General features: G+C 41.2%; 2 protein-coding genes across 19 annotated transcripts in view; both read left to right on the top strand.

Moving 5' to 3' along the window:
* ADAM22 (ADAM metallopeptidase domain 22) overlaps positions 1–25,187 on the top strand; it is a 204,640-nt gene that overhangs the window by 64,631 nt on the left and 114,822 nt on the right. For 5 of the 17 annotated variants that reach the window (XM_083578546.1, XM_083578545.1, XM_083578540.1 and 2 more), the window contains exons 1-2: positions 21,110–21,475; positions 21,949–22,115. In XM_083578546.1, the coding sequence (XP_083434672.1) occupies positions 21,397–21,475; positions 21,949–22,115 (246 nt within the window). In that variant the 5' untranslated portion in view covers positions 21,110–21,396. Of the gene's footprint in view, positions 1–21,107; positions 21,476–21,948; positions 22,116–25,187 lie in introns of those variants that run through there. The other 12 variants (XM_083578543.1, XM_083578541.1, XM_083578532.1 and 9 more) reach the window with 8 other exon arrangements.
* Positions 199–16,676, top strand: DBF4 (DBF4-CDC7 kinase regulatory subunit). 2 transcript variants are annotated; one of them, XM_083578618.1, is made up of 13 exons: positions 199–339; positions 699–792; positions 3,074–3,249; positions 4,976–5,170; positions 6,402–6,452; positions 6,963–7,032; positions 7,118–7,194; positions 8,577–8,607; positions 8,829–8,871; positions 10,291–10,422; positions 11,516–11,627; positions 13,543–13,661; positions 15,601–16,676. In XM_083578618.1, the coding sequence occupies exons 2-13, from the start codon at positions 747–749 to the stop codon at positions 16,625–16,627; spliced, it is 2,079 nt and encodes a 692-aa protein (XP_083434744.1). In that variant the 5' UTR covers positions 199–339; positions 699–746; the 3' UTR covers positions 16,628–16,676. The 2 variants fall into 2 exon arrangements, with proteins under 2 accessions (XP_083434744.1, XP_083434743.1); XM_083578617.1 differs by lacking the exon at positions 199–339 and adding an exon at positions 405–571.

The following is a 25,187-nucleotide window of genomic DNA, read 5'->3' as shown; positions in this document are numbered from 1 at the left end:
AAGCCAAGCTCTACCTCAGAGAAAGGCGCTGCCGCCCACCCGAGGGAGGCCTCCAGGAGAAGGCGCCGCCCCCCGCTAACTCCCACCCCGCCCAGGCAGCGCGCAGAGCCGGCCTCCGAGGGGAGGGAGCCTCCTCGCTGGTTGGTGGCGCCTCCGCCTCCGCTTCCCGGCACGGGCGGCCCTTCAGGCCAACGAGAGAGCCGAGGCCGGCCTCGGGAGCTGCTGGTAGGCCCTGCTGGGCAGAGGCGGGAAACTGCGAGCGACAGCTAGCGCGATGGCCGACTCGCGGAAACACTGAGCGGCTCCCGTCCCCGGCGCCATGGGCCCCGCCACGTTGGGGTGAGCAGGAGGCGGCGGCGGCAAGTCGGGCGCGAGGCGGCGGGTGGGGGGTGGGGAGGCGGCTCGCGCGGCGGGAACGCACATTTCAAACGCCAACCGTCCCTCGGCGGGGGAGGGGGGAGGAGGAGGAGGCGGCGGCACGGAAAGGGGGCGCAGGGGAAGCGGGCGCTGGACACCAGGCGCTGCCCCCCAGGCGGGGAGGGGAAAAGGCCACACGAGGGGGAAAACCAGGGTGAGGTTTTTGGGGGGAGGCGGTTGGGACTACGGGGTCTCCGCCCACCACCTTTAAAGAGCTTTTCGGGTTGTTTCTTTTTAAAATGTGGTTTTAATTTCTGTGCGCTGCTCTTTTTGCCTCGCAGGTCGTAACCGTTAGAGGCGAGGAGGGTAAGATGTGACTTCCCAGGAAAATGAAACCAAGTGGTTTGAAGAGCAGCAGCAAAGGACAGCTCCCCTGTAAGTGCTAGGACTTTCCTTTAGTCCGCTAAGGAGTGTGCTTTAATATTATTATTATTAATAATAGTTTATTATTTATACCCCAGCCACTCTGGGTTGGTCCCAGCAGAATATTAAAAACACGATAAAACATGAAACATTAAAAACTTCCCTAAACAGGGATGTCTTCTAAAAAGCTTCAGCCCCCTCACAGATTCGTTCCAGAAAGGAGGTTCAGACAAAAAAATAGTTGTTTCTTCTCGCTGCCAACCCCTGCCCCATGCAATGCAAAAGAAAAGAAAAAAAAAGATGATAAAGCTCTTAGGCAGGAGTTCTGCTCCCATTTTCTTTGGAAATCCAGAGGCAAAATTTTCTTAGAGGAGGAGGTTGATGAGATCTAGATAGCTTTTGTATTTTTATAATTTGGCGGGGAGTGGGGGGCTTAAACTATGCATGGGCCCCCTCCTAATTTCTGGGTCCAGCACTGATCCAAATCCTTGAATAGCCAGGCTGGCTTCCTGGTGAGATAACGGCCTAAGACTAAGTATTGGTAGTTTTAAGGTAACAAAGGAAATGGCTCTGTGCCAGAGGACAAATGGGTGGTTCCCCTTCCCTCAATTGGCTGGTAGCTAGAAAGACAAAGGCCAGAGTTGTGAATTGAGTTAGGTGAGCAAGTAGTTGGATAGGCTGGGAAGCCTGAGACTGAGCCATGCCTAATTTCTGCTTGAATCCAAGTGTTGTGGCTTTGGAAGAAGCAAGAACTTTCTGGAGTGTTAATACTGTGAACCCTTCCATTGTTGGCTCAGGTTGTATATATGTGTAAATAAACCAGATTGGGGTGGTGTACTACAGTATCTTAATGCGTTAGGTTTGATGTTACTTAACTTGTGTTTCACTTACTCCAAATGTGTGTGTAACTGCTTTGCACTGCAAACTGTTGTGGGCTTTTTGAGAATTATGCTAAACATTATGCTTATTGTTCAAAAAGGTAAGCAGCTAGTTTGCCTGTCATAGAGATTGGACTTTTTGTTCCTTGTACTGTACAGCTGGGGTATAAAAGCTGGGGTATAAAACCTGTAGCCAGTTTTGTTTTTTTTTAATGCTCTAATGAGGAACTTATTCAAAACTTTTGAAGGTTTGGGATCTGTAAGTGAAAGTAAAACTGACTGCATGTGTGTTTGTAAGAGTGTTGTCCTATATTTTAACTCTGATATGAAACACATCCACTTGAATCCAAATCTTATTTATTTCAGTGGGATGTGTTCTTGGCTTAGGGCTGCAATCCTAGTAAATTTACTTAGAAACATCTTTCTCTGAAATCGGTAAGATATGTTCATAAGTTGTTGACATCCATCTGTCTCGAGAAACAATGGAGTGCGCTTCTGGGGATTAAGTCAAACTACTGCTTTAGCAGCACCAAAGTGACCTCCCAGGGGCGAAAGCCTGAGCCGTTTGTACGGAGCTCCTGGGCTGCCCAGAATAACAAGACCCCTCTCATGACCTCATTCCTTGTCCAAGGAAAAGCAGAGCAATATGTTTGGCACTAACTGGGCCGCAGCAGTTGCCAGAAGTTGGCGTACAAGGTGCCATCCAACTGTCTTGTGGATTTTTGTTTGGTTTACTCCTTAGCCTTTTCTCCTCCCAAATATATGCCAGAAGGCAATGGAGGTTTAGGATCAGAGTTTTCCATCTCCCAGATGGACAAACCCCATCTACTCCATGCATAAGTAGACATATAAAATTAGAAGGTTCACTTGCAGTTGAGATCATTGTGCAACATTCACTTGTGAAGGATGTACGGCTTGTTCAGGTGCTCTCTCAAACACGAATATCTTGTTTAAGAGTAGCTCCTCCTGGACCAGATAGTATCACATATATTTGAACGCAGTATCTACATGTACTCGAGCCAGATGCGAGTAGCAGCAGATTGACTTCTGCATCTGAAGCTCTGTCGGCTCAGGCTGGTCAGGGTACAAGGTGGTGATGGGGTTTCTGTCTTTTTTTCCTTCTTTTTTTTTTGCTGTAATAGCTTAGGGTCCAGCAGATCCATGGCTGGCCTTTCCCCAAAGCTTCTCATTTTGCGATCCTATAAATAATATTATGAAGAAGGAGGGGACTGTGCTGTTTATCTGACCTTGTGTGATGAGGAGAGGGATTGTATAGTCTTGACAAGTTCAAATATACTTTTATTTATTTATTAGAAATATGGCTTTACTTACCCAGGATGATTTGCCCACAAACCCTTCTAAAACTCCTTAAAAAAACCCTTAGGTTATAAAATTTTCTTTTCTTTTTATTATAGGTGATATGCAAGGAAGAACAGAAAGAAGCAAACCTCCCCTGAAAAATGTGAAGAAAGATTCCACAAAATCAGATAAACTAAAATGCAAACCACTTACTGGGAAGGTGTTTTACCTTGATATTCCATCCAATGTCCTCTCTGAGAAAATAGCAAAAGATCTTAAAGAATTGGGAGGGGTAAGTCTGTTTCTGGTTTTTTTAATCTGAAAAATTAGGTCCTCTTGTAATAGGGGAGCCTTCAAAATCAGTCTATATGCCCAGAAGCTTCCCAAGCTTCCAGCCCTAATAATTAGTAATTGCCTCTTAAATGTATGTGTGTAGTCTCACCAACTATGTAATAATATAAATGAAGATTACACATAAAATGTGTGTGAATTGGGAACAATCAACGTATAAAGGAGTAGTCATATAACTATTGTTGGTTGCATAACAGACTGTTATGATGTTCATAATTTCTAAAGTCCTTAATTTACAAAGTGCTTTATAATCCTGGCTCATTTTTGCTTCAATATCATATTAAGTTGAGTCATACCAAACTTCTCTACTTTCCTCCCAAGTCCTCATTTCTTTGTACATACCTATCCATAGTTTCACCATTCACCCTGAAGATTAGGCATGAAGCCTTTTCCCTTTGATTGTTCTTTCCTCCTTTCCACCTCAAATTCAGTCTGTTGTTAGAAATACAACTCTCCTGTTCTGCTCCTTCACCTTTGTTTGTGCCCTGCTCATATCTCACCTGAATTACTGCAGACTTCTCTGGTCCTCTGATGCCTTGCCTTCATATTATAACATCAATATAGTGATCTACTACCAAAATCTGCACCTTTCATCGCTTTGAGCAGTTCACCCTCCACTTTAATCCTTTACTTACTGTCCTCACACCCTGTATAAGCTTCTCCTCATTTTTCAAACCTTTGTGGCCTTGCTCCTCCTTAACTTTGTATGTTTATTTCCCAACACATTATCCTTGTGTCCTTTGTTCAACTAGTTCTATAATCTATAATGTTTTTTCCTCCCTGCAGTGGCTCTGCCCTTTCCCCTTGCGGTCCCTTATACCCATATATATCTCTACCTCCCTTATTTCCTTTTGGTGTTTCAAAACCTGTATTTTCCAGGAAGCTTTTAAAACAAACTCTCTACCCCAGGCCCTATACCTTATTGTAATTAAGCTAAAGTACTGATAATAAAAATAATCACATACTCTTCCCTTACCTGCTAGTGCCTCCATTTCACCCCCTTCCTCTATCATTTCCGGTGTCTGTTTTAGATCATAATCCTCTTGCAACAGGAACCTGTTATACCTGTTGTTTGTAAAACACCATGTACATGAATTGCACTAATAATAATAATAATAATAATAATAATAATAATAATAATAATAATAATTTATTGTAGCTATTATTATCTTCACAGTTCCCTGTCTGATAAATCATAGTTACCTGTTGATGTTGCTTGTATGAATCCCTGGAGTCTCTTTCAGAATAATAGTTTTAATTAAGTTCTGGGGCCAGTTTGGTACATTGGATACAGTGCTGGGTACCATTAGTTCCCCCTTCTCATAGTAAGCCAAGAGAGCTTGCAAGTGGCTGATTTATTTATCTCTGTGAAACACTCCTGAATCGAAACCCAGTTCTAGTTGATAAAATTCTATTAACTTTCATGTGCTTAATCATATGAATTAGTGGACTGGCCTTTTTCAGGTGTAAAAAACCTATTGTGATCATGCACCATCCTTTTGGCTGTGTCATTTCAGACACAACTTACAGCAGTGTGGATTGTGCTCTGGGGAAAGCACTCAGCTTTGTGTGAAGGGGGCATTGTATGTTAAACTGGTATGAAGTGCTTCATTGTTTTGTAAGGTTTATACTAAGTTCTGAAAGAATACTTTTTTATTTATGTATAGAGAGTGGAAGGATTCCTGAGCAAAGATATTAGCTATTTGATCTCTAATAAAAAGGAAGCAAAATTTGCTCAAACTCTTGGACAAATATCTCCAGTCCCGAGCCCAGACTCCGTATATAATGGTGGAAACAGTTCGCCTCATCCAAGCAGCAGAAGAGACAGGCTTGAAGGAAGTTCATTCAAGCTAGTGGACACAGTAAGTCCCATTCCTGTCTCCTTCCCTGCAGATATATTTTTAAAAGTTATGCTGCAAGTCAAGTAGAGCTCATTCTTTACAATTTAATCTCTCTTCTTGCAAAACTAGCCAGGGTTTGCGGTTTGTGGCTAATGTTGCGTCAAGCAAAGAATGGCTTGATGAAAATGATATAGATTATGGTACCATTAACCTGTTCTACTTTGTGTTAAGTCAAGATGTAGTTTTTGAAATACGCAGCCATGAAGTCTGTTGCTTTACTTAAGTCTGTTTAATAATATAATATAATATAAATTAATATAAATAGGAACGTTTCAGAAATTTTATCCAAAATATTTACATTAGTCTTTACACTGTCTTTTCAAACAGCTCATTACCCAAATAAACTGCAGAAAGAAATATACAGATCAGCAGTAGTGGGCATATTTGTGCTGAACCTTTTAATATTCATTACTTAAGAATGTTATATTAATGGCTCGACCTAGGTTTAGATGGATAGACCAAAAAATCCACAAACACAGAGGAGTATGTGATGTAGCCACTTATGTCACAGAATTGTGAAGTTGAAAGGTTTAAATCCCCTACCAGTTCTGAAAATTCAGTACTATAGCACCCCTTTCATGCAATTTTATTAACTGAGAAATCCTCTTTCTCATAAGAGATATGAAGACAATATATAAATGCAATAAATATGCAACATAAAAGTGCAATCACATCAGTAACAGTACAGTCATACCTCGTGTTGCGTTAGGTTCATGTCACGTCTTTTCGGCTTGCGATCGTGGCAAACCCGGAAGTGTATACTTCTGGGTTTTGCTGCATGCGCAGAAGCGTTCTGCGCACGTGTGCAGAAGCACTCTATCGCGCTCCGTGCTTGCGCAGAGGCACCGCTCTTGTTGCAGACTTTTTTGGGTGCAAACGGCACCCTGGAACGGATCGTGTCCGCAACTAGGGGTACCACTGTATCACATTTTTTAGAAACAGAATTGTAGAATATGAAGGGACCTTTGAGGATCATCTAGTCCAACACCCTGCAATGCAGGAATATGCAAGTGGCCTGTATTGGAATCACACCTGTGGCCTTGGCATTATTAACACCATGCTCTAACCAGTGTGTGAGCGGGTTTTACAAATATTTAGAATCCTTGCAGAGTTATGCCTTAAACATTTCATTATGCAAGACTACTAGTGATGAACACAAATGTTCTGTACTTCCTTTCTTTCTTATAAATAGGTACGCATGAGTAGAGGAAAATCTTTAGTTGAAAAAGCAATAAAAGAACAGGTATGTATCATTCAATAAGGTGACTCCATTCTGGCAGGAGTGGGATTCCTGGTAGCATCATTGCTGTTGCTTACCAAGGCAGGGCAGTGGTGAGGTCAGGGTTGCTTCAACGCAATAGCAGGAGTGCTGGATTGGCTTAGCTGGTGTGCCTGCATTGCCTTTACTTCTCTAGCACTCTGTCCTGGTTAAACAGCAGCCACTGCTGCTGGGAAGTCGGATCCACAGCTGCCCTGCACTGTCTGCTTCTATGTGTTTTCTTACCTGCAACTCTCTGAAATGTTTTCAAAAAATAAACCATTCTGACTGTAAAAGTTGTGAAATGGGTTTGTCAGTGATGCAACTTTTGTAATAACCCTTTTGGCTAATTTTGCTTATGTAGCTTTATTGGGTCTTTGGTTTGGACAGTGTGAAAATGTGCATGCAACACTCCCAAGTGATGCTGACATATTCATACACATGAATATAAAAATATTTTAGTTAATGGAAGTATTATAAATATGTGTCTTTCAGGAATTAATCCCCTCTGGTAGCATTTTGTCCAACGCCTTGAGTTGGGGAGTGAAAATACTTCATGTTGATGGTAAGTATTTTTCCAGGGAATTTTCAATTGTTTTAGAATAAGATAATTTCAAATAATTTTGATAATCTTTTCTTCTTGATAATAGATATTAAGAAGTATATTGATCAGAAGAAAAAAGATATCTCTCTGATCAAGAAATCAAGCACCGAAATCAAATGTGCGGTAAGTCTACATCTTCCTAGTTCCAGAGAAAAATAATAACAGGTTGAATATCATAAAACAAATGCGTTATATATTTAAGGTATATCTTTAAAAATATATACTTTATGGGCTATAGACAAATTATTATCCTCAGCTAAGTAGCATAATGGTTTACTCATTTGTGCATTGTACCAGAAAAATTTGGGTGTCCACTTGGTTTTGGTATGATCATGGTCCAAGAGAGGAGGAGGGTGAGCACCTTATCCTGAAATGAGAGCAACGAATGGGCCTTTGTGGCGGAAGAAGAGGAGAAAACCTAGTCGCCCTTCTAAAGTCTGGTAGTATCTATAACCTGGAGAGACAGCTTTCCCTCCCCCAACTTTGCTAGCCTATTAGTGATCAACATTGGGGGTGGGGATCTGGAAATGCATAATGCAATCCTATGTACGTTTCTATTCAGATGTAAATCCCACTGAGTTCAGTGGAACTTACAGATTATAGGATTGCCAACTGATTTCTTCCATCTGTTGGAATACTATTTAACATGTGTGTTTGACTTTTCTAAACAAAACTAAAGCTTGCCATGTTAATTTTATATACTATGTGAATATATCAGATGTTTTTACCAGTAGGCAAAATATCTGAACTATTTGATTAATTAAAAAGTTCACTAGAGTACTTATTGTGATCTAAATATTATATTAGATGAGTTCTTTCTTTTTTTAAAAAAATATTTATTGGAATAATTGAAAATAAGGAATTACAACTCAGTAGTACAAATTCCTCTTACCTTGTTTACATTTTTTTAGAAAACTAGAAGCTGTTAACAAACTAAATTTAGCATGCCCAAGGAACTGAATATTAGAGAACTATGTTTCTGCTGCTGTGTTCAAATGAACGGGTAGCAAGTGATGTGAAAAGCCCAGGAGAATCGCTGCTGATAAGGATAGACACTATTGGGCTAGTTAAGCAAATAGTATAATATATAAAGTAGCCAACTTGTTTCTGTATTGTTAAGGGGATCATTTAATTGCTGAATAGCTAGCTACAGGTAGGAAGAAGAGAGACTTGCTTTTTTCTTTTGCTTCTTTTTGAAAAAAATATGCAGGGAAGAGAATAACCTCGTTGCACACATCCCCCCTAGCTGTAGGCCTTTCTATGATCTGCTTGTGTCTTTTTACATCTCTTAGAACTACATACATAACTATAAAAGTAGACAAGATGTGACTTGTCTTAAAATACAGTTCATCAGTTTTGCCAATAAAATTTAAAACTATACTTCCCATTGACTGGTTGGTTGCTGGTCCACGGCTCTGGTCTCCTACATCACACAGTCAACTATAAAACGTGCACAATTGAATAAATCAAATGAATAAACTATAATAATAATTTCTTTTTAACAGGAAAAAGAGTCAGTTGATCAGAAAACAAAAAGTAAGTATTCAAGACATGAATAAGACTTGTTATTTATTTTACAAAAAATAAAAAATATTGATTGTTTAAGAAGAAAAATCTTGATCATTTATTCTAGGCAAGGTTATTAATTTATAGAATAGTATAATTTTCCGTAAGCTATTTGTTACTTGTGTTAGAAATAGGAATGTTCGTATAATCTGGTAATAATAAAAAGTTTTTTACTACATTCTTTTGAACAGATAAACTGAAAAATCCTTTTCTGAAGGTTGAAGACAGAAGACGGTAAGTGTTATTTTCAGATGAATTAATATTCCATTCAACACATGTCCTCCAAACCATCTGCTTTCTTCTTGGAGGTTGATGACAACATTTGATGCAATGACAATATAATCTGCAGGAAAACAATGCAAAGCTCTAATATGCTGGAAGGATTTCAGTAAGACAATTCCTTTTGTGCTAGGTAATCTATCAGAGATAATAGAACAGTGAGGTGAAATAAATTTGCAGAGTTCTGTATGTAGTGGGGGGGGTCATAAGAAGGTAGATTCTGACATACAGTTTATTGGTGGAATTGCTCTAGATACCATATCTGGCTATCAATTGGTTTCTTATAGTGCAATCTTAGGAGTTCAATAGGATTTACTCCCAGGTAACTGTATATAGGAATGCAGCCTTAATACCATGTTTGCAGTAGCATGGCATGTATTTAGACTACAGCCTCCACTTCCAGCAGCTTGTAATATTCACAGTAGCAAAATACCTTGGATTTATTAGTTTGTTTTTTTAATGAAAAGCACTGTTTCTTACTCCTTTTTTCTGTTAGATGTTTTAAAATCCAGGTATGTACACCTTCATACAAACTGGTACTTCGATCTTTGTAATGTAACCAGCTCTTCAAAAACTTCAGCTTTGTCTCTTCTTCTCTAGTAGTTTGACCCAAAATCTGCATTATGCTAAGGAAGCACAAATTTGGTGGCCTTATCTGGCCACACTCCCATGGGTCAACTTTGACAAGTGGGCAGAACAACTCTCTTGCCAGTCAGCTGGCATCATTATGATACAAGATGATGGACAAGTGGGCTGACTGTTGGGCACTTGACAACCCCTTCATGAAGCACTTTGCAAGCCCTGGGCAGTCAGTTCCTCAGGGACTGACACCATGCATTTCTCATAGTGAACTTTCTCTCTCTCGCAGCTAATCCAGTTGGAGAACTTAAGCCTGCTTTTCCTTGGCAGTGCACAATTGGGAGTGCATTTACAGCTGCATTTCTGCTTCCCTCACACCTGACATCATATTCAAGGGGAAATAACCTCCTGCGCCACTGGCTGGAAGCTCCCCACCCGTGGTGCAAAATTTATTTATATAGACGGAGAACAAAACATTGCCAATTTTTCAGTCAAAGTATTTATCAAACTGGGTTATTTTTCTACAGGGAGGTGGAGAATGGAGGGCACAGTAGGTGATTTATTGCAAAGCACAAACCTGAGTAAAAGAACAAGTGTATATGTGGCTTGAACCCTATGAAAGGGAGGTACAGAGTTTATATAGCAAAGAATAATAGAGTGTCAACATTGCTATAGCAGAGTGGCATACACCACAGATAACACACTGCAAGCAAGAACGACTGAAAAATAAGTTTTTAACATATTTATTGCTTTTTTGTATGTTCAGTAAACCTGACTTATTTTTTTCTCATGTAGACGCTACAGACCCTTTTACTTGCAACTGTCCAGCTTTCCAGTTGTCAACTATTCCAATCCAAAACCTTACAGTCCATTTGAAACAGAAAAGAAGAATATAATTGCTCATAAGCAAATTGAGAATAAACAAAGGTAATTGAAGAGGGATGTGCCAAAATTTGGTAAAGGGCTAAAGAGGATGGAAGCAAGGTTGGATTTTTACACAGAATTCAAGACCAGTTTATAAGCATGTCCTATATTCGGTTAATCTAATCACACACATTATTGTGCCTACTAGTTAGTTAGTGAGCCCCCATCACCATTAGACAAGCTGCTTTGATTTAATGGATTTTTAAAACCTCAGTTTATATGTTAGAAGTTAGACACTGCTAGTTTAGTCTGGATTCTATAAGTCTGCCTCTGGTTATCACAGCGAAAGAGTGGATGCATGAGTCATTTATACTTATTTTCTGCTCAGATATCCAGATATGGTGGTGAAAAGTGGTGAAAAGAAGTTTATAAATTTTATAAATAAAGAAAAACTACCCTGAGAAAAACTATACTGTTAATTTTGTTTGGGACTGAAGAGCCCATGTATGGAGGACAGGAAGCTTGACATGAAGCTGAGCAGAAAGGAAGCAAACCAGGGGGTAGTGAGGCCAAAGAAAATATGGTGGCTGAAGAAAGGGTGCAGAATATGCAGAAATCTCTGAGAACAGGTGGTTGAGGGAAGGAGCTTGAGCCAAAGGGCAGGGGAAACACAGCTGAAGAAAAGAAGATATGGGCAGGAGAAAAATCACTTTAGCTAGAATCAGAAAGAGGATGTGTGCTCTTTTGCAAAGGAGGCTCAACAGGAATGGAAAGATTGGGAGGTTGTGTTTTCTTATAAGTAGCTAGCTGGGTCATGTCTTCCAGACATTGTATAATGCGGGGTCAGGGGAGAGACCTTCCAGTGCTAAATGTTTAGCCACTGAGTATCCATGTCTCTGTTAAGTTCCACAGGGTTGGTATATAGTTCAACAGTACATTAAAATCTTTAAATCATGACGTTCTAGGGCCATATTTATGCAGCTGGTTACTTTGAATCAAAATGCTGCAAGTAATATTGTGCTATCATAGTTGGATTGAAAGTCCTAGTTCCTATGAAAAAAAGTTATTGTGAATCCCTGAGTTGTGCTCTTGATGATCTTGCTTATTCTCTTATAGAATAAAAGAGTAAGATAATTTTTTTCTTTTTCATGAACAGAAATCCAGCAAATAATGACAAAGGGAAGGGCCCAGTTCAGCTTCCTGCAAAACATAAAAAGAGAAAAGGGTACTGTGAATGTTGTCTGAAGAAGTATGATGACCTTCAAATAGTAAGCATATATTAACTAAATAATTGTGGCTTATTTACTTGTGATGGATATACCTAAATTACTTCCAGATATTTGAGGAGATATATTTTTTATGAAACCTTTTTCTCTAGAACAGTATTCCTATGTATTTGACCCATTCACAGAAATAGTTTAAAGAGCTGATATAAAGGTTGTAATGACATAGGTTCTTTCTCATTTTTGGTGAAAGTGAATTCCTTCAATATTGTATGAGACATAGCTTACGTTTTGGAAGTGACTAAATCACCAGGTATTAAATCTCCTGTAAAGTGATGTTAAATAAGTTGTACCTCCCATGGGTAGGTTAGTCCATATCATTGCTACTCTTGCTAAATTAAGCATAGGAGCTTCAACAGGGCTGTGTGTGTGTATATTATATATTCTTATAATTGTTTTGGAATCAGTGAGTGCTGTTCTCTTCTAAGGGAAGATTATTATTTTTTTAGACAGGTTATATTAAGATTAGACCCTCCCCAAGGTGCATCAGTTAAACTTAGTACCATTATCTTTTTATTTTTATGCCGCCTTTCCATATTTAAAACCATACTCAAGGCAGTTTAAAACATGAAAGGATTTACATAATCACAAACATAACAAAAGTAGTCATAAATAAAACACATCACAATGTATACAATCAAACAGCAAATCCCACATACATAATAAAAAGGTCTAAAAATAGAAAATTAATATTGATGACAGCAACAAAACTCTCCAATAAAAACATCTAAACAACATCCCAATCCAAGAGTCTGTTCAGCAGCCTCAGCTTTGGTAGCTGGAGTCAATCAGGGCCCTGCCGTCCCAGGTGGAAAAAGGCTGGCAAAGCAGAGAGCTGGTCTTCCAGGACTCACAGCCAAGATGTAGCTTTTGTCTCTCTGTGGGTATTTATGACATAGACAGCAGCATATGCAATTAGGCAATATGTGATTTGGCTATAGAGCGAGGTTTCAAGGAAAGCTGTTTCATTTTTAGCAGCTTTGGCTGCCAATGCCCTACAGGTGGATGGGTAGTACAGTTGGATATATTAGAGCAAGAATAGCCAGCATCCTATACAGTGGTACCTCGGGTTACATACGCTTCAGGTTACAAACTCCGCTAACCCAGAAATAGTACCTCGGGTTAAGAACTTTGCTTCAGGATAAGAACAGAAATCGTGCTCCTCCGGCGGCATGGCAGCAGCAGGAGGCCCCATTAGCTAAAGGTTAAGAACAGTTTCAGGTTAAGAACAGACCTCCTGAACGATTAAGTACTTAACCTGAGGTACCACTGTATTCTTGAGGAGCATACTTTTATCCAGATAGTGAAAGGTCTGCAGACAGGGACTGGTATCTTCCATAATGAGGTTGGAACGGCCTGTAGATAAGGACTTCCTAGTAATGGAGCACAAGCAACCACGCATATCACAGTAAATAAAAATATGTAAGCTTAGCTTACATGTTACATTTATCTTTTATATATTCTATTAATGTTTGAAGTCTGTTTCTTACAACTTGAAAACAATTTTGTAGGGTCATCAGGTGTCAGAAAAGGATAGTTGTAGATTGTGGTTGCATTTAAACAGTCATAATAAACCAATAAATGCTTAATAAGCCAAGCCTTTTGCATAGTTTACTATCCTGGCTTATTCCAAAACTGGTAACCATAGTTTCCTGATTCAGATAAAAAGGAAAGCTATGGTTAATTAGAGTATTCTTGGTTTGATTACTTGTGCCTCAAAAGTGCTCTCTGTATGCAAGGGAAGATGCTCACACATATATTGGTTTATTAAGTCAAGATATAATCTGAACTGGGTCTTTATGGTGGTTTTAAAACTTCATTCTTGTAAAAAGAATCAATCATTTATATGTAAATATTTTCTTTAGGAATGCTGTTGATACATTTTTTCCCCTAATTTCAGCATGTTGAAAGTGAGCAACACCAGAACTTTGCTCAAAGTTCTCACTATCAAGTTGTGGATGACATTATTTCCAAGTTTTCTTGTAACTTTGTAGAGTTGAGTACACCAAAAATTAAAAGGTAAACAATTTTATAACTTCTTAAAGCAAATAATTTTTATTTTCAGCTAACTTTTCAAAAATAAATGTTGGTTATTTTGTGTACCTTCCTCTCCCCTGCCATGATTGTTCCACTTCAGAGGTTCCCTCACAAGTCACTACGCTTTCAGAGCTGATTTAGAAAATTAATATAGGTCTTGACTATTTTGGCGGATCCAGTTTTGAAGTGATCAGCAATACAGTAATGACTTTATTTGGTGAAGCTTTCACACTGACTTCAGCTAACCCACTATCTTTTGGCCCCAAAGAGTGAAACAGCCTTTCCGATGCTATTGTGTAAAGTAGCTTCTACAGGCACCACAAAAGAATGTGTGTTCATCTCTTTTGAAGGCTCTGTCTATAAAGAACAGGGCTTGGTAGAACCATAAGCAGAATTTTTCATCTACAGATGACGTGCTTTCTGACAATTAGGCAGTACTACTTACAGGACTGGTGGAAGATCTGGATTACTGATACAATAATAGGTATAAGAATTGCTATATACTATATAGCCTGTTTCTGCAGTTTCCAGAAACTATGCTGACAGCTCATCAGGTCATCTCTCTTACTTGCAAGGAATCTAGCTGTATCCTTGGCACTTTTAAAGCTATCTTTAAATCCTTGTCTCTTGCATAAGATGCTTGACAAATATGATGGTCTCCAAGTGCTGTGAGAATGAATGCACTGAGAGAAATTTTCTAGCAGTCAGAGGGAAAGTAAAATAAGATGGGATAAACTGACATATAACATGTATATCTATAAAATGTAGACTGCAACAAGGAAAAATTAACAGATATGTCTGCCCCCCTCTTACTCTCTGCCATCCTCTCAATGGCATCTCCCTGATCTGCTTCCTCCTGGCTTCCATGACTGCCACTTCCTTTTGAACTTGGAAGGCTCCAAAAATGGAGACGGCAAAGACTGCTTTGACTCTTCTTAATAATGGGAAGGCAAACACCAGAATCCACCTTTGCACTTGCTTCTTCTGGGCTCTAAGGTCCAAAAGAAATAGCTATGTCAAATACATTCTTCTTATTCTTAGCTTCATGCTTTGCTGCTCAGTGAATTCTCAACTCCTCTTAGCCCTCTTCAGGCATTCTAAACAAGTAAAGTAAGCACATGGAAGTAGGGAGGCAGCGTGGATTAATTTTCTAGTTCTGCCTGGTCTAGCTTCCTGCCCCTGCATTGCTGTTCCAGTCACTGCCTACAAGTTAGAGGGTGAGCATCTGAAGCGCCAAGCCTCCTGTGCTCATGAAGGTTTCCTATGCATTTTAGAACCTTGATTTCCCAGGGTTCTAAAATGCATAAGGGATCTCCACAAGTACTCTGCTTTAGACCGTCACCTGCCAACTTGTAGATGACCAGAATGGCAGCACAGTGGAGTGGATGGGTGACACTAACACACGTGTCCCCATTTCTACCTTCCCCACCCCATTTTTCCAACTTCTATTTAGAATGCCTAAATAAGGCTACTGTCTTTGGCTTAAGGAGCCCAGGGGGAGGCAGACGTAGAGATTCCAATGATAGGTTCTCTCTCCTCACACACACACACACCCCCGCAATGCTTTGAAGGATCAGTAGGCAAAAGAGAGGCAGAGCTATGCATATAGCTTGACAGTGGCCACCGAGTCAAGAATGCCACTGCCATTGTTAAATACAGAATAGGATTTGGCAGATTATATGTGCATCTTGACTTCTCCTTATAGACCAAGAGTGTGTGTACCAAATAGTTTGTCACTTTGATGGTCTCTAAGCATAATGGTTCCTTTCCTTGGGTGCCCAAATTTGTGCCAGATTGTAAACCTCATGTAACCATTTCACAATGGCCCATGTTATTTATGATTTACTACTAGTAAGTAATTTTCATGTCTTCTTTGAAAATTCTTTTTGCATTTTGACATGTGTAACTTCCTTGATTTTAGGAGGAAGTGTAGTGTTGGGCAATTTGCTCCTCTCATCGGAACAAAAACAGAAGAGCTGAAAGAGCGGTTGAAGAGGCAAGACAGTTCACTGAGGTGGTATTCTAGGAAAAGCATTACAACACAGGCACTGAATGAAGGTTCTCAACACCTGGAAATGTATCCTAAATCTGCACACAAAAATTCTACCTCTGAATCTTCATGTTCTGTTTATTCCTATCACACCATCTGTTCTTCAGAAGCATCAAGAAAAGTCAGTGGCAACACTGAAAGTGGTAAAATGCCCAAAGCTTCAAATTTATCAGAGATTGCTTTATCAACCAACTTGGTACATCTTCCTCCCCAGAAAGAAAGTAAACAATGCATGAAAAACTTGCCCGAAATTTATGAACACTATGAGCCTATTTCAAGACAGAATTTACAAGGATTATCAACAAATTTAAACTCTCTACAAACTCGGATTCCAGGCTCTGAATTTAGTGAAAGGCAAAACATATCAAAGCCGAAACGAAAATTGAACCATACAGTTCTCCTGCCAGCAAAATGTCTGAAGAAGGTAGACACTCGTTCGGCAATTGACCTTAGGGTGGAGAGCAGCTGTTTTCCGAGAGAACTCACGGTCCTTCTAGAGCCAGAAAAGCCATTGCTTAGTCCTCCCTCAAACAAAGAGCCTAATGAGTTGACGGACATTAATATACAAAGCTCACCAATAAAACTCAGCAGAAAAGCCATGCATTCCATAGGAAGAAATAAAAACGGAAAACAGAAACAAAAAATGGAGTTATGTTTACATCAGGCTGATGAACTACCTGTTCCAGAAGAAACAAAAAATGTACAAAGCTCATCAACACAAGCACTGTTGCAGTTATTTCAGACCAGCGAAGCAAATTCTGATTTTGGGGGTTTCTCAAGCATACAAGAGAACAAAGATTCAAATTTAATGAAAGACACATGGGAAGACCAGCATACAGATGCTTTGTGGTCTTTGTTTTCTACCTCTGCCTCTTCGTCACCATTTATTGGATTTTAATGCTGCTTTCTTTAAAACGATGAGTTTTGAATAAATGTGGAAACTGAAAGATGATATTTGTGGAAAATTTTTGGTTTCTATAATAAACTATATAGTGATGATTCTTGCATTAAACCCTTATGTTCATATTATTACAAGCTGTGTATGTATATAAAAAGGCATGGGGTGGGTGACTCTGTAACACATGCTTGCCTTTCTAAAGGAGTTTACACTTGGAAGTGTTGGCCAGTCTTTATTATTTAAAAAGGTAAAGGTACCCCTGCCCATACGGGCCAGTCGTGACTGACTCGGGGGTTGCGCGCCCATCTCGCTTAAGAGGCCGGGGGCCAGCGCTGTCCGGAGACACTTCCAGGTCACGTGGCCAGTGTGACGAAGCTGCTCTGGCGAGCCTGCACCAGCGCAGCACACGGAAATGCCGTTTACCTTCCCGCTATAAAGCGGTACCTATTTATCTACTTGCACTTAAGAGTGCTTTCGAACTGCTAGGTGGGCAGGAGCTGGGACCGAACGACGGGAGCTCACCGTTGCCATACGATCGGCAAGTCCTAGGTGCTGAGGTTTTACTCACAGCGCCACCCGCGTCCAATTATTTAGAAATTGTAAATACTTTTCTTACTGTGACCACAGTGAAATTCTATGCAATCTTTTTTTAACTGAAGGTCACATTCCCTCTGGGTTAATCTTGTCAGGGGCCACATACTGGGGGTGGGTAGGGCAAGGTCAAATCGGAACCAAAGGGGCAGCAGATAGCAAGGAGCTGACATCTCCATTAGCTGCTGTTTTCACCAGCTGGGCTGGACCCCTGTTCACCCTCATAGAAGCCCCCCTTTTCTGCGGTCCTGTGAGTAAGAGCAGTAAGCTGGTTTCCAGTGAGCCTACATGCTGTGGCAAGTAACAAGAAGATTCTAGGAGACCCTATTCTGTAAGGTCAATAAGTTGTTGCTGCATTACAGTTATTTACTTACAGGAAGGATGAGTTGCCATGGATGTTTCTCAAGGTCCACCAAGACCTTTTTAAAAAAAACCTAAAAGCTGAGCAGCTCATTTGTATCCAAGCCGGTCATTCTAAGAGCCTTGCAAATTTAATATACAGTGGTACCTTGGTTTATGAACTTAATCCGTTCTGGAAGTCCGTTCTTAAACCAAGGCGTGCGTTCCCATAGCAGCAGGGGACTCAATTTACAATTGGAACACACTCAACAGGAAGCGAAACATGTTCTTATTCCAAGGCAAAGTGCACAAACCAAAACACCTACTTCCAGGTTTGCAGCGTTCTTAATCCAAGTTGTTCATAAACTAAGCTGTTCTTAAACCAAGGTCCCACGGTATTAGTGTTAGAGTTGTATTCCCCTTCCCATTCCTTTTGCATCAAGTCTTAGATTGTAAGCCTGAAGGCAGGGGTTCTGTTATTTTTACTGACTTATAAGCCACTATGGGAGCTTTTCCAGCTGAAGAGTGGGGTATAACTGCTTTAAATAAATCACAGGGGATGGGACCACCCTCTTCCATTTCTATTTCTTTGTGCTGCATCCTCTCTTCTCTTTCTGCCAACCCCCTGAGGGCTTTAGGTTGCCTACCTGGGCAACCTGCAGCCCTCAGAAATAAGCCCTACTGAGTGAAAGGGTACCATATTTCAAAATTGTCTACATCATAGTTGCATAGTTCAAAGCATGTACTCTTTTCATTAGTTTTTCAGATAAGACAGTTGTTCATACATTCTTTTGCTCAGTAGATGGCTATGTTAATTGACTTCATAAACCAATGGATATTGGTAAAATCCTGATGATAATCTGATATTTTTACCCTCCCTTATACGGAATTTTTTTGGGCATGTATACTGCCATACCTTAAATGAACTTAGTTGTTCCAAAGCAGACTCCACTTTAATGGAATTGTTGTTTTTAGTTGCCATGCAGGGAAGAGGAGAAGATGGATGTAACAGGAATGCAAAGTAACCTTACAAAACTACAGCGGCTCATTCAGTTAAAAGGATCCTATCTTTAAAAGTGGCTGACACTGGAAGAAGCCAAACAGCAGAGGGTAGCAGTAGAATATTTCATTCCTAGCCTCTGAAAGTTTCTTTGAAATGGATGTTCAGAAAGCTCTCTGTCTAATATTGTTGAAGAATCTTGACATTTAAACAATTTTTAGGGTCAAAAATTTCTTTACAATACTGTGTGTCTCAGAAAATAATAGGGAAAGCCCTAGATAATTGAATTTAAACCAACCAGTGACTTATTCCATTGGAGAATAGAATAACAAGTGTAGGTCAGGAAACAAATACAAGCAATAGTTAAGATGTTGCATTGACAGGGAGGAATGGCTTTGATTTTATCTTCCTCTAAACTATAGAGATTTGTTTTATTTATATCCCACCTTTTAAGAGCTCGTGTTTGTTCTCCGCTTCACCCATGCCATTGTACAACAGCCTTGCAAAGTAGATAGGGCTTGAAGTGAGCTTTATGGCTGAGTGGGTAGTGGAAACTGTTTAACCAATCCTAGACCAGCACTAAACACAACACGATATTGGTGCTCATAATGCCCCCCAAAGTATATCAGGCAAAGACAGATGGGACAGAATGCTACCAAATAGGATTCCAATGCATACTTAGCTGAGGAAAGAAGGAATTTGCTGTGGCACCTAGGTAAGTGTGGAAATTTTAAACAGCTATATGTACATGAGGCTTTCTTCATTTTTTTCCTTAACCTCCTTTGGACTGCAGAAGATTCCCAGGGGCAGAAAGGAATGTTTGCTTGCAAAAATGCAAACTGTGTTTACTGATAATCAGGTCAATAGCTAAAGAACTGCATGCTCAATGCTTGCTAAGTGATTCTCCCAAAATGCTTTATTTAAAAAGATTGGATTTCTTGTAACATTATTTCAAAGCCTGAGGTTCCTGAGAACTGATTTCAAAAGGCTATTGTCAGCTCTTTGTAATAATGCTACTAAGTAGGAGTGTCAAATTAGTGCGTTGGTACAGAGCTTTCTAGTGAGAATATATTTATATGCATTATTGGTAGGATATTGTAGTGGAAGCTCTCTACAAAATGCACTGTAACCCCTTTGCATGTGCCCCTTTGCATATATGGAAAGAACAAGAATAAAGAGATAAAGGATGGAACGTATTCCAGCATATCATACACATTTCTGGTTGCATTAGTAGACACCACAATGCTGTCAATATTTGACCTAAAGAAGGCTCCTGCAATTTCAACAGCTGCAGAGCAGGAGTGGGGACCCTTGGGCCTGCCAGATGTTGCTAAACTATAACTCCCATCATCCCCAATGGCATTTTTTGATGCAATTTTTCCTAATAGACACCTTTTTTTGCAAAGCCATAATGCATGTTTGTGTGTTACTGTCATTAATATGCATTTTTATGTACACTTTACCATCGTATAATGCCTTTTTGCAGACGTTATTTGGCTGGAGAACTGCATTGACAAATTCAGAGAGGTGCAAATTCACATTTGCATATTGCTTCGGAATATGCAAATTTGCTAAGTTCACCTTTAAATGCAAAGTGAGTCAAGTTTCTCCTTCATTCCTCACTACTGGTGGTATCCCAGCTGTGAGGACTACCTTCCCCTGTCACTTCTGAGAATGGCAGTGATCCTGGGCTTCTGTATAAATGGCAAAGTCTCCCCTCAAAGGTTAGCAGATGTATTATTATGCTATAAACCAGAGGAGAGGAATCTCAGGCCACATCCCTCACAGGCACTGTTTCCCACCTTGCTTTTCCTGTTTTTGCCACACAGACAACCTCCAATTGTGACTCTTGATTGCATGAACGCAGGGCATAAGAAAGGGGTGTGCTATGGAGTAGTAGAAACAAGCCTACTGTTACAAAGGTAAAACTTAACATTATCAGCTCTGCCCACTTTTGTGTCTGGCTCTGTGCACCACTGGCATGTGGCTCCTGGAAGATTGCCAAGGAAGGAAAGCGGTTCTTGGCTGAAAGGTCACACCCCACTCCTGCTCTGAAGCTCTCCTTCAGATGCAGCCCTATAAAACCAGAGTGGGTCACCTGTGGACCCCCAGAAGTTGTGGGACTCGAGCTCTCACCATCCCCTGACCATTGGCCAAGCTGGCTAGGAGGGATGGGAGTAGTAGGCCTCCCCGCCTCCTTTTTTCCTGAGGTTAAAAAAACCCAAACCTTCCTTTTTTCACACATCATTGTCCCTTTCCTCCACCTCAGGTTACGTCGTGTAACCTGTTGTGCAAAAAAAGGCAACCACCACGAGCGGCTTATTTTTTTGCCCTCGCGCGAGACAGGCGCAGTTCGAGCTTTTCACACAGGTTCCCTCTCTGAGGAACTTTTGGCTCAAAGAACTACATTTCCCGGGAACCACGGCTTCTCTTCCCTCGGCTTCGCTCCTCCGAAGCGAAAGGGGGCTTTCGCGCCGACGCGAAGGCAAAAAAGCCTCTCGCTCCCTCTCCGCCTCTTCGGGCTGCTGCATGTGTGGAGCGTGTGGGGAGCGAGGGGCGGAGCTGGGAAGCCTCTGAGCTACAGCAAGCCGCCCAATGCAGTAGAAGCTCGCCGAGCGAACGGAAGCCCGTCCAGCACAATGCAGCACTGAGGCGGCGGAGGCGGCATTGGCGAGGAGGAGGACGCAAGGAGAAGGAGACCCCGGGAGCGGGGGGGCGCCTTTCCTCTCCCCTCCATGCCAGCCGCCGTGTGACCCGCGCTTATTGCGGGCAGGAGGGGGGAAGGAGGAGGAGGAGGAAGGACGCGCCTCCCTCCTTCCCACCCGACCGAGACCCAGCCATGCAGCCAGCGACTTCTCTGCTCTCCTTGACGCTTTGTGCCTTCGGGATGCTCTCCGGAGCCGGCTCCAGCCGCGCAGGTAAAAATAGAGAGTGGGTGGGCGTCCTCGCCTCACCTTTGCATCGCTCGGCAGGGATCGCCTTGCAGAGATCTCTTGGGGGGGCAGAGGGAGCCTCGGCCGGTGCAGCCCAGCAGCATCCCCAGCGCTTTCCAGGGAGGCAAAGCAAGAGCGCCGCTGCATTCCGTGCGCTTGCGTGTCTCGGGGCGTGTGTGTGTTTGTGTTTAGGAAGGAGCAGGTAGCAGAGAAAGATCCAGCAAGGCGAGGCGCGAAAAGGGTCTCCCGCTAAGATGGAGCTGGGTTCTTGCTTCCCCAGCCCTGCAATCTGGAGCGCGTGTGCCGCCTTGCTCCTCGCCGCTGCCCGCCTCCCTTTACGTCGCGCCCCGGAGGGTCATCTTTTGTAAATAAAAGCGATCCCGATCTGCTTGATCGTGACTGTGTCTCTTTTCTCTCCCACCTCCCCACCCTCCTCTCTCTCTCTCTCTTTCCCCGAGGAGACGCCTTGTTGACAGAGATGGAGCGAAGGGACCGGGATCGCTTTATGGAGAGGCAAAATATCGTCCCTTTCCGGCTGATCTATAGCACGGACGGTGGCAACGAAACTCAACACGACGTGCTCAACACCCGCATCGGCGGCGGCGGCAGCTTCGGTGGGAAGCAGGTGAGCAGCAGCAGCAGGCGGCCGTGGGGGGGTGGGCAGCTTTGGCTTCCGGTGATAGAGAGAAAAGGAGAGGGCAGCCTACTCTTTGGGGTTTTCTGTTGCCCAGGAGACGTGCGCTTGGGGAAAAGGGAAGGAGGCGGAGGCGGTGGCGCCTTCCAAAACGCTGGTCCAGGTCTGATGCGCCATGCATAGAAATGACAGTCGGAGGGGAGGGAATTTTGCAATCTAGGCACAGTGGAGGTACCCAGAATGAAGTAATTGCCTTGGGAAAGGAATGGCTATTATGAAAGAACAAATCCTGCAATTTGTCTTTTCTTTTTGGAAGTCAGATGACCCTCTTTTCTGTCCTTTGTGGAAAATGTACGCATCAGCGTAGAAATCTTGGTTTCAGCAAGATGGGTTCTGTTTTTGGCAGTATCATGGCTCTAAAAGCAATTGTTAGCAGACCACAGGGCGCTTGCTGAAAGCTTCCCCAAGTGGATCTGATCAATAATAGCCAGTGTAGATAAGCATTTCCTAACTTCCTGGCAGAATGTGTGTGTTTTTTGAATGGTTTTTAAGTTTCACCTGCCATGTACAGTATATAGTTTTAGGATTACAGGAGCATTCAAGGTTATATTTTGAATAGAAGGTTATTTCCTCCCCTCATCTGGAATGTATTTGATAACTTAGTTTGAAAAAGTGTGTATGTCTCTGCAGGAAATTTGTCCTCTGAATCATATTTGTAACTAGTTTATTTAACTAATTTATTTACGCTGCCACCCTGTACAGACTTACCCGGGAATACAGTATGACTTATTGCATTCATTGAAACTGCTGAGTAGATATGCACAAGATTGTGCTAGTAGCCAGGTAGTTGCAATCCTAAGCACACTTAGAAGGGAGTAAGCCCCATGGAAGGCAATGTCTTTGTAAACATGCATTGGATTGCATTGAAAATTAACTGATTCAAGTCATTTTTTTATTTTAAAGTCTTCTAAATGAGTCTAGAGTTTTAAGAAACTAGATTTGTGTACAGTGGTACCTCGGGTTACATACGCTTCAGGTTACAGACTCTGCTAACCCAGAAATAGTACCTCGGGTTAAGAACTTTGCTTCGGGTTAAGAACAGAAATCGTGCCCCAGCGGCGCGGCAGCAGCAGGAGGCCCCATTAGCTAAAGTGGTGCTTCAGGTTAAGAACAGTTTCAGGTTAAGAACAGACCTCCAGAACGAATTAAGTACTTAACCCGAGGTACCACTGTATATTCATTTGTTTCATTCTTCTGTTTAGGGTGTGTGTGTCATTGCTTTCAGATTTTTCCATTTATCCTAAGTAGTAAGAATATAATGTCAATTACTTTTAAAGTTAGGAAAAGTAGAAAAACCCGTGAGCAACAACCATAGCTAGCAACTTGCAATCCTCTTATCAATAGACTCTGTTTTACATGAATAACTCACTCTAGTTTGTTTCAGTGTTCTGTGTGACCTGTATGATTGCAGAGCTTTTGCAAAGCGATATGCTTACTGAGACAGGAGTTGGAAAATAATTGGGTTTTGACAAAGGAAACAAAAGTTTTTAAATGAGATTTTAACTGCTTGAGCTTCATTTAATTACACTGATGGGAATTCTGTAAGCAAAAGCTTTAACCTCAAGTTGCAGTGTTGCCTGTGGACGATGGGCAATGCATGAATAGATAGAGCTTCCCCTTGAAGTTTTCACTCTAGCAGCTCCCACTGCCAAAGAGGCAAGCCTTTGTTTCATTTAAATGGGCTTGGCTTTTCAGGTATGAGAGCTGTGTTGAAGAAAATAAATACTTACTGTATTATCTTGAGTTCATTTTACAAAGTATAGAAATTAATGGTAGTTTGTATTGGATGGTTTGGGGTTCTCTCCATTGGTACTCTCCAGATGTTGCTGCACTATATTTCACATCATCCCTTACCCATCATCCCTTACCCTTGGCCATGGTGGCTGGGGCTCATGAGAGTTGGAAGCCAACATCTGGAGTCTGCCATGTTGACTATCCTTGTTCAGGGATATATGGTTTCTCAGCTGATCGGTCAAATAGCTCTACATAATTTGCACATTAGTCATCATAGTTTACTGTTGACCTGTTTGTGCTCTTGGTGCTGTGCATAGTTTGTGGGTTTAACAAGGTGTCCATGCTAGTGATGTGAAAAACAAACCATTATCAAAAGCCGCTGAGCAAATCTCTCCTTTTCAAGGTTATCTGAAGACCCTAAAGGTTGAAACACCAATATAGTCACAAACGCAGCTCAGTTGCCTTACAAAACACTGTTAAATATTGTTTTCCTTCTTCTTTGCTCAGACTGCAGCTTTCCAGAAACTATAGCTTCTAATTGGCACCTGCCTGTTGAGATATATTGTGCACTAAGTTATGTGTTCCTAAAAGCATTTCATGGTGTTTTGCAAAGTCATGCATCTCTGTAATGTCTTCACATCATGAATGATGTGACAGATGAAATATGTATTGTCTTAATCCAAGTTTCTGTTTTGCTGCATTTTTTTAAGAACTCTTAAAGAAAGTCACACTTTTGCTCTACTTGCTCTTACAAAACTAACTATACAAATAAGCTCATATTGTCAGTAGAAAACATTTTTAGTCCATCCTTTTTATTTTATTTTTAAAACATGAATGAGAGAGAATTGGTGATAGTAAAAATATGAAGGGTAAAACGTGTTTTATTTTGCTTATATTGTATTTTAATTTAGGTTGTAGATTCAGGTAGGTAGCTGTGTTGGTCTGACGCAGTCAAGATATATATATAAATAAAAAAAATTGTCCAGTAGCATCTTAGAGACCAACTAAGTTTGTTCTGGGTATAAGCTTTCGTGTGCATGCGCACTTCTTCTTAATTTAGGTTGTGTTCAGGATAGAATGAACTGCCCCATTTTGAAAATCATTTATTTACAGAGCAGGCATGGGTACTGTCATTTTCACAGTTAAAATATTTTTTGTAATGAAATAGACTCAAACTAAGACCGTCATCCCAAATCATGGGCCAGGTAGCTCATATGTGCTGTGAATTGCCTAAAAAAGGAAAGCGATCTAAACCACTGAGCCTCTTGG

Source organism: Podarcis filfolensis (genome assembly GCF_964270895.1).
Source record: "Podarcis filfolensis genome assembly, chromosome: 12".
NCBI classification, from domain to species: domain Eukaryota; kingdom Metazoa; phylum Chordata; class Lepidosauria; order Squamata; family Lacertidae; genus Podarcis; species Podarcis filfolensis.
The sequence above is the reverse complement of the archived record's forward strand: the minus strand, read 5'-3'. Positions and strand labels throughout refer to the sequence as shown.